The following is a 9,449-nucleotide window of genomic DNA, read 5'->3' as shown; positions in this document are numbered from 1 at the left end:
TGAGTAGCCCTGGTGGAACCCAAACTCAGCATCACTGAGCAAGTGCTGCTTACTGGCACAGTTGATGACATCTTCCATCACTTTACTGGTGATTGAGAAAAGATTGATAGGGCAGTAATTGGCCAGGTTGGATTTGTCCTGCTTTTTCTCTACAGGATGCACTTAGGCAATTTTCCACGTTCTCGGGTAGATGCCAGTGTTGTAACTGTATTGGAACAGCTTGGCTAGGGGAACAGCAAGTTGTGGAGGGCATGTCTCCAGTACCATTGATGGAATGTTGTCAGGGCCTGTAGCCTTTGCAGTATCCAGTGTCTCCAATCACTTCTTGATATCATGTGCCAGACAGCATAGATAGCAAGTGATAGACCGAGCTGAGTGTCTGCAGTCCTGCCACATCCAGTCGTGAATGATAGTGGACAATTAAACAACTCACTGGAGGAGGAGACTCCACAAATATCCCCATCCTCAATGATGGAAGAGCCCAGCACATCAATGCAAAAGATAAGGCTGAAGCATTCGCAGCAATCTTCAGCCAGAAGTGCTCAGTGGATGAGGGAGGTGATGGCCTAGTGTTATTGTCGCTGGACTGTTAACACAGAGACTCAAATAATGTCCCGGGGACCCGGGTTTGAATCCTGCCATGGCAAATGGTGGAGTTTGAGTTCAATAAATATCTGGAATTAAGAATCTAATGATGACCATGAATTCATTGTCGATTGTTGGGAAAATCCCACCTGGTTCACTAATGTCCTTTAGGGAAGTAGAACATAGAGCAGTACAGGCCCTTCGGCCCACAATGTTATGCCGAACTTTTACCCTAAACCTAAGGTCTATCTAACCCCCACCCCTACCTTATACTATCATCCATATGCCTATCTAATAGCCGCTTAAATGCCCCTAATGAGGCCGATTCCACTACCCTCTCTGGCAATGCATTCCATGCCCTGACAATTCTCTGAGTAAAGAACCTACCTCTGACGTCTCCCCTATATCTACCTCCACTCACTTTAAAACTATGTCCCCTCGTAATAGCTACCACCACCCTAGGAAAAAGTCTCTGGCTGTTCACTCTATCTATACCATCTGTACCATCTCTACTATCTAAACTGTCATTCTTACCTTGTCTGGCCTACATGTGATACCAGACCCACAGCAATGTGGTTGACAATTAACTGCCCTCTGGGTAATTAAGGATGGGCAATAAGTGCTGGTCTTGTCCTGTAAATGAATTAGAATTAATTAACCATCTCAGCATCCTCCAGTGGTCCCTAGCATCAAGACACCAGTCTTCAGCCAGTTTGATTCATTCCACATGGTATCAAGAATAATAGTCCCAGTTTCTTCAATCTACTCTCATAGCTGGAGTGCAGTGGTCTGTTCGTTTGGGATGTGTGCCACTGGCAACGCCAACAGTTACTGCCCAATCCTAGATGTGCCTGAAGTCAGTGGATCTTCAGGCCATTTCAGAAGACAGTTCAGAGTCAACACATTTCTGTGAGTCTGGAGTTGGATTGGGTAAGGACTGAGTAAAGGATATTAGTGAACCAGGTGGATTTTTGCAACAAATGACAACAAAGGACTAGATATTAATTCCATTTTTTAATTTTGAGTTTGAATTTGACTATCCCCAACCTCTTTTCAAAAAAAGTCCAGGTATGCACATATTTGAGATACTCCTTCAAAAATTCATCTCCTGAAAATAATTAAATATGAAATGTTCATTAGAACGTGAGAACTAAGAGCAGGAGTAGGCCATTCAGCCCTCAAGCCTGTTCTACTTCTATATGATCTTGGCTGGTCTCATCTCAGCCTCAACTCCACTTTCCTACTCGCTCTCCTTAACTCTTCAACCCATTACTCATTCAAAATCTGTCTGTAGCCCTCCTTAAGTTTACTCCATGACCCAGGATCCACCACACTGTGTGATAGTGAACTTCACAGATTCATGACCCTTTGAGAGAAATAATTCCTCCTCACCTCTCATAGAATCACACAGCCCCTAAAGTGCGGAAAGAGGTATTTCGGCCCAACAAGTCTGCACTGACCCTCTGAAGAGCATTCCACGCAGAAACCCCCCGACCCAGTCCCCATAAGCCTTTATTTCCTGTGGCCAGTCCATCTAACCAGCACATCTTTGGACTGTGAGAGGAAACCAGAGCACCCGGAGAAAACCCATGCATCTCTGTTTGAAGTCTGCTACCCCTTATTCTAAACATTGCGCTTGAGCTCCCGGATTAGTTGTGAGTTCTGACCGGCCAAGAAGAGAGTTATTTAATTTTAACGAAGTGCAGAGAAAACCCTTTTCATTTTTTTTTCTCCACAGGAATTAACACAGGTTCCTATTATGCAGTTTCAACGCTCCTGAACAAGATGGTGCTGACACATTACCCAGTATGTACCTTGTCCTCTCATGGGTTTTTTCTTACACAGATAGTGACTCAATGCCAGGAAGAATCATAACTGTAATTGAAGAGTATTTTTCAACCTCATATGCCAAATATCCAGTGCAGACAGTCAGGTGGTTGTGGATCAGGGTCCTGAGGCTCACAGATCCCACAATCTGGTCATTTCTCTCATTAGAGGGTGCTGTCTGGTGAACTCAGTATCACATTTGGGTTTTGAAAATGTTAAGGAAAATGAGTCAAACATAAATTCCCAGAATGGGAGCTCCCTTTCATTGGAGCAATGGCCTAGAATATGATAAAGACTATACATGAAGATTATTGGCATCAACTACATACCGTTCTCTTGAAAATGTTGTCCCATCACACACAATATAAACAGAAATGTTTGAATCTGAGATAGTGGGGCATGGAGAAATACAAAAACTGACAGAAAACCCAGGCCCTGATTGGGTCCTGATGTGGGATTTTCTGCTCATTCAGCCTTGAACTATTTTACTATCCGAAAGATTACACGACTCTCAAATATGAGTTGCTTATTGCATAAAATTGATTTTTTTTGCAGATTTTATCTTTAATAGCTGTTATACGATGTTATTATTTATTTTAAAATAATGTTCCTTGATATGCAAAAGCAACCTTGAATGGGATGAGTATTCTGCCACTTCCCATCACTTACTGAAACTGTAGTAATTGTGAACTGTTGAAATGGGGAAAATGGCTTCTCCATTGTGATTGTGATTGGCAGGGTAGATGGTTCCATGGCTGGACAATTACTGTTGGTTTTGTCAGTCAAACACACATTCCAAACAGGGAAAGACCATAAGACTAGAGATACAGTAGCCTTTCATTAGGCCTTTCAGCCCATCAAATCTGCTCCGCCATTCAATCATGGCTGATATATTTCCCATTCCCATTCTCCTGCCTTCTCCCTGTAACCCTTGATCCCCTTACTCATCAGGAACCTAGCTATCTCTGTCTTAAATACACTCAATCACCTGGCCTCTACAGCCTTCTGTGACAATGAGTTCCACAGATACACCACTGTCTGGCTGAAGAAATTCCTCCTCATCTCAGTTCTAAATGGTTGTCCCTTCATTCTGAGGCTGTGCCCTCGGTCCCTAGTCTCTCCTACGAATGGAAACATCTCCACGCGCACTCTACCCAGGCCTCTCTGTATTCTATAAGTTTCAATCAGATCCCCCTCATCCTTCTAAACTCCATCAAATACAGACCCAGAAGCCTCAACCGCTCCTCATGTGACAAGCCCTTCATCCCCCAGATCATTCTGGTAAACCTCCTCTGGATACCCCCACCATGGCCACATATCCCTCCTTAGGTACAGGGCCCAAAACTGTTCACCATACTCCAAATGTAGTATAACCGGAGCCTTACACAGTCTCAGCAATACATCTCTGCTCTTGCATTCTAGCCCTCTTGGAATGAATGCTAAGTGCCAACTGAATCTGCACATTAACCTGAAGGGATTCCTGAACTAGGATACCCAAATGCGTTTGTGCTTCAGATTTCAAAAGCCTTTCCCCATTTAGAAAATTGTCTACGCCTCTGTTCTTCCTACCAAGTGCATAACCTCACACTTTCTCACATTCTATTCCATCTGCTGGTTCTTTGTCCACTCTCCTAGCCTGTCCCTCAAGTCCTTCTGCAGCCTCTCTGCCTCCTCAACACTTCCTGTTCCTCCATGTTACGTTTGTGTCATATGCAGACTCAGCAACAATTTTTATGGACCCCCTCAAAATATTTTAAGAAGGTAGCCTAGACCCTAACTTTTATTTATTTTAAAGGTGGATGTGAAGTGCGTGTTCCAGGTGTGATGCAACTGGTCAAACCACTCAGCTTTTATTTAAACACTACAATTGAAACACAAACAAAGTGGAATTTAGAATAACTTAACTATTGGAAAACTTAACTGAATACTCGATACGGTAATTTAACGAATTAACTGTTCCAATACAGTAACGTCCCATAAATACACCCCTTGGCAAAAAGGTAAATTCAAACACAGATTCTTACAGGCAGAAGGGAACAACATCCAGAGAGCTTTCAGGGAAAGTCAGTTAGGAATCATTTACTGAAGCTTCCAACTGTTCTGGTACTCACACATCTTGTGACTGCAGCAGCTAAAAAAAAACTAGAACCTGAACAGGGAGAACTGGCCACTCCCCTTCCATAGTTACACAGTTTTAAAGAAAACACCATTGATTCAGGCTGACTCCCATAGCCACTTCAATGCCTCTGCTTTTACAACCTCTCTTCAAAAAAACATGGGACAACGTAACCTTTCTAAAGTGACAGCATTGTCATACCTCCCACTTAAAGAAATGAACCATCAATAAACAAAGAAGGCTTCATTTAAAACCCTTAACCTTATCTATTAATACACTACGATACATACACATAGCATTGACTCTAACCATGCAAACATTCACTACTACGTTCTCTTTCAGTCTGTTTACTTGTGTCACCGAACACCTCCATCTTTCTTCATCCACGTCATGACAACATGTTGGTAATTTTATTCTCTCATCCTGCCACGTGTATAATTTTCAAACTGAATGGCCGCAATAATAATCTCCATCTGAACAGTCTGGAATATTTGTTGTTAAATTTCTCCAGAGACTTTAGTGGGTTATGATCAGTATATACAATTGTCTGAGACACATTACCAGCAATATAAATGTTGAAATGTTGTAATGCCAACACCAAGCTCAAGGTCTCTTTCTCAATTGTGGAATAGTTCCATTGATGATCATTCAGTTTCCTGGAGAAATACCCAATAGGTCTTTCTATCTTCTCATTGTCTTCTTGTAAGAGTACAGCACCAACACCCACATCACTCACATCGATAACCACCTTAAATGGCTTTGTATAATTAGGTGCTAACACTGGGGCAGTGATTAACACAGCTTTCAGGCTGTCAAATGCCTTCTGACAGTCTGCCATCCACTGAAATTTTCTGCACTTCTTCAATAAGTCAGTCAATGTAGCAACCACACTGCTAAAATCCGGTATGAATATCTGATAAAACCCAGTCAATCCCAGGAATCGTAGTACTGCCCTCCTTAGCGATGGTATGGGCAACTCCCCAATAACCTTTGTTTTAACATTCCTTGGGGCCATCTGTCCTTGTCTGATAACATGGCCCAGGAATGTGACTTGGACTTTTGCAAATTCACTGTTAGCCAGGTTTATCACCAAAGCCTGCCTCCTGAAGACAATTGAGTAATTCTGATAAATGCGGTAAATGTTCCATTGATGTGTGACTGATAATCACCAGGTCGTCGATGTACACCACACAATTGGGTAATCCAGAAATGTCTTTATTGGTTAGTCTTTGAAATGTGGCTGGTGCATTTTTCGTACCAAATGAGATGACTTTAAATTGGTGCAGTCCATTTGGTGTTATGAAAGCTGAAATTGTCTTCACTCTTTTAGATAAAGGTACCTGCCGGTATCCTCTGAGTAAGTCCAATTTAGAAATACAAGTTGCTTGTCCCACACTCTTAATACAGTCTTCCAAACGTGGAATCAGACTTTGTAACTGTATTGACTTTGCGATAGTCTACACATAATTGTTGGATTACCATCTGGTTTTAGCCATTACTACAGGTGAGCTCCAGTCACTGGAATCACTTTGATTATATTGTCTTGGAACATGCTTTCAATCTCTTTTTGAACCTGTACCAACTTTAGAGGGTTAGGTCTATAAGGATGTTGCTTAATTGGGACAGAATTTCCCATATCAACATCATACATAACTAAATTAGTATTTCCCAGCTTATTCCCACATATCTCTCCAGGCGATAGTAGTAACTCTTTCAGGTCATTTCAATTTTCCTCTGGAAGGTAACTCAATAATTTATCCCAGTTTTTGAGAATTTCCGCATTGACCAACTTAATTTGAGGAATGTCCAATTCTGAATTCTCTGAACTTGGTTCTTTACTCTGTGTTGTGACCAGCAACACATTCTCCTTTTACATTCCTTCCCTATCAAAATACCTCTTGAGCATATTCACATGACACACTCAGTGAGATTTCTTTCTATCTGGAGTCCTTATCAAATAATTCACCTCACTCAGTCTCCTTTCGATTTGATAATGCCCATTAAACATTGCTTTTAAAGACTCACCTATCACTGGAAGTGAAGTTTTGATTTCTTGTCTGCTTCCTGTTTCATCACATGCTGTGTTACTTTTAAATGTGTCTAGCTAAATCACCTGCTGTATTTAATCTTTCCCTAAAATTTGACACATAGTCCAAATATGTGGTTACTGAACTCTGTCTCAAATTAGTTTTTTCCGAAGTTGTGTCAAGTATCACCTGAACCTTTAATTGGTTTCTGGGCTGGAAAGGACCCTGTGTATCAGAAAAGGCCGCAGCTGTTCCAGTGCAGTTTCAGTATGAGACTGGCAACCTGTTCAGTGATATTGAAATTGTCCAGATATGTCCTCCCACATGACACGGTATAAACAAATCTGCCTATTACTGTCTTTTGGTCCCCATCAAATCATCGGTAAACCGATGAAAGGTTCATCAACATGGAACTCAAATAATATGCACTGCCCAATAACCAGTACCCACCATGGAAACAATTCACAGGCAATGAAGTAGGTTTCAAAGCGTAGTCAGTGTTGTAATGTAGGAATAACCTCACCAGTCCTGTGCTTAAACAAAGGAGACTATGATGGGATGAGGGATGAGTTAGGTAAGGTTAAATGGGAGCAAAAACTTTATGGTGGGTCAATTGAGGAACAGTGGAGGAGGGGGTAACCAGGTCAATGACAACACTGAGTTAATTGAATGCTTCTAACCAGAAACATAAATTAATGCAATGTTGATGGTGAGCAATATTTCTTGGCACAGTGGCTCAGTGGTTAGCACTGCTGCCTCACAGCATCAGGGACCCAGGTTCAATCCCACCCTTGGGTGACTGTCTGCGTGGAGTTTGCACATTCTCCCTGTGTCTGTGTGGGTTTCCTCCGGGTGCTCCGGTTTCCTCTCACAGTCCAAAGATGTGCAGGCTAGGTGAATTGGCTGTAGTGTCCAGAGGTGTGTAAGTTGGGTGCATTAGACATGGGAAATGCAGGGTTACAGGCAAAGGGTAGGGGGATGGGGATGGGTCTGGGTGGGATGCTTTTCGGAGGGGTGGTGTGGACTTGTTGGGCCGAATGGCCTGTTTCCACACCGTAGGGATTCTATGATTCTATGAAATTGCTGCCAACTGAGAAAGGGACCATGGTAAGGTTTGCATATGTTCTGGCAGATTCCAAATGAAGTTCCCTCTGTTTGGATCAGTGGTCTATCAGCTTTCCTGTTTGGGGTGCACTGCACTCCTACTAACCTCTTGTCATAGTTGTTGAAAATATGTTTTAATTTAGTAATAACTACAAAATCATGCAGCGAAAGGCAAAAGCCTAGAACTGCACTTCTGCTATCAATAACTGTCCTGTACTGATAGAGTGAAATGAGACCCTATGTTACACTGCCAATCAGCTGATGACCTGTTCTGATCTTTTAACGATGTGAGGATTTATGTCATTCTTGTTAAACTCCTTTTAAATACCTTGTGCCATTGAATACAATGGAACCAGAATGGGGTGTTTAACATAGCACACCTTATCCTGCCACTACTTTGATTCCCAAAGCTTGGACCCAGCCTGAAACTCACTCTGAGGAAATTTCCTAGTGACTGATCCCAAATAAATGGTTTTGCATTTCCCGCATTCTTCCACCACATCATAGCTATGGGCTCATGTTGGAATTGTTCTTAGCTGTGTCATTAATGACAATCTCATGCTGGTTATGTTAGGTCTCTGTTTTTGTTGACTGTAAAATTCGTCCTGATCTGTCTATTTAAACTCTATTGAAGAACACCACACCTGCACTCCAGCCTTGATTCCTATTTTGATCTGATTAATCTATTGCATCGTCACTCTCCTTACTTCTTTGCATCCTTTGGACAGGTGATAAATGCTGGCCAGCCAGTGATGCCCACATCCCACAAATGAATTAAAAAAACCTTTTGTCCTTCCTGACATCTTCTAGATAACCTGACTCAGAGAGCAGTGATTCTTTGGAATTTCTGTCCCAGAGGACTGTGCTAGCTCAATCATTGATTAAGTTCAAAACAGAAATTGATAGGCTTCTGAAACTAATGACCCTATGAAAATAGTGTGAGAAAATGACAGCACAGAGATGACTAATCATGATCTGAAATGGTGGAGCAGACTCAGTGGGCTGAATGGCCTGTTCCCATTCCTGTCTTCTGTAACTTGACCTGCACAAATTGGTGCATGATTATTTCAAATACAGCTGAACCACAACATGACAGTGTTAGTATCTGTTACAAACAGTGTACCAAATGCATTAGCTTTTTTTCAGGTGATGGGAAGTGGATGTTTTCTCTGTTAATGTGACCCCATACAGTGTTGCTTTGATTTCGTAACTTCCATTAATCTTGATTTACAACAGGAAATTCATAATCAAAATTGTTAAGGCAAAAACACTTCAGAAAGTCCCAGTTGATGTCACTGAAATCTGGTTGGTGCAGGTGCTACTCAGTCTGTCACCTCACAGAAAGAGGGATGACCCAGTGGTAATATCACAGGATTATTAGTCCAGTGACCCAGGTAACATTCTGGGGACCTGGGTTCGATATCCTGCCAAGGCAGATGGTGAAATAACAATCTGGGATTAAGAATCTAATGACAACCATGAAACTGTTGTCAATTTTTGGAAAACTCCATCTGGTTCACTGATATTCTTCAGGAAATGAAAACTGCCATTCTTACCTGTGACACACACCCACAGCAATGTGGTTGGCTGTTAACTGCCCCTTTAGGGACAGTAAATATTGGCCTGGCCTTTTGAATTGCCTACCAAAAGGTATCTAGGTATCATTTTGAGCAAGAGCTTAGGATGTGTCACAAGAGGCCAGCAACACAACCAAACAATCTACCGTGTGTGTGTGTGTGTGTGTGTGTGTGTGTGTCTGTGTGTGTGTGTGTGTGTGTGTGTGTGTGTGT

At 42.0% G+C, this 9,449-nt stretch overlaps 1 protein-coding gene across 1 annotated transcript in view; it reads left to right on the top strand.

The window, feature by feature from the left end:
• The window catches only part of LOC109923567 (feline leukemia virus subgroup C receptor-related protein 2-like), a 96,436-nt gene that overhangs the window by 6,501 nt on the left and 80,486 nt on the right, over nucleotides 1–9,449 (top strand). The window contains exon 3 of the mRNA XM_048599983.1: nucleotides 2,324–2,391. Within this exon, the coding sequence (XP_048455940.1) occupies nucleotides 2,324–2,391 (68 nt within the window). The remainder of the gene's footprint in view (nucleotides 1–2,323; nucleotides 2,392–9,449) is intronic.

Source organism: Rhincodon typus, chromosome 8, assembly GCF_021869965.1.
Source record: "Rhincodon typus isolate 14 chromosome 8, sRhiTyp1.1, whole genome shotgun sequence".
Taxonomy (NCBI): domain Eukaryota; kingdom Metazoa; phylum Chordata; class Chondrichthyes; order Orectolobiformes; family Rhincodontidae; genus Rhincodon; species Rhincodon typus.
Note: the sequence above shows the minus strand (reverse complement) of the source record. Positions and strands in the feature narration are given on the sequence as shown.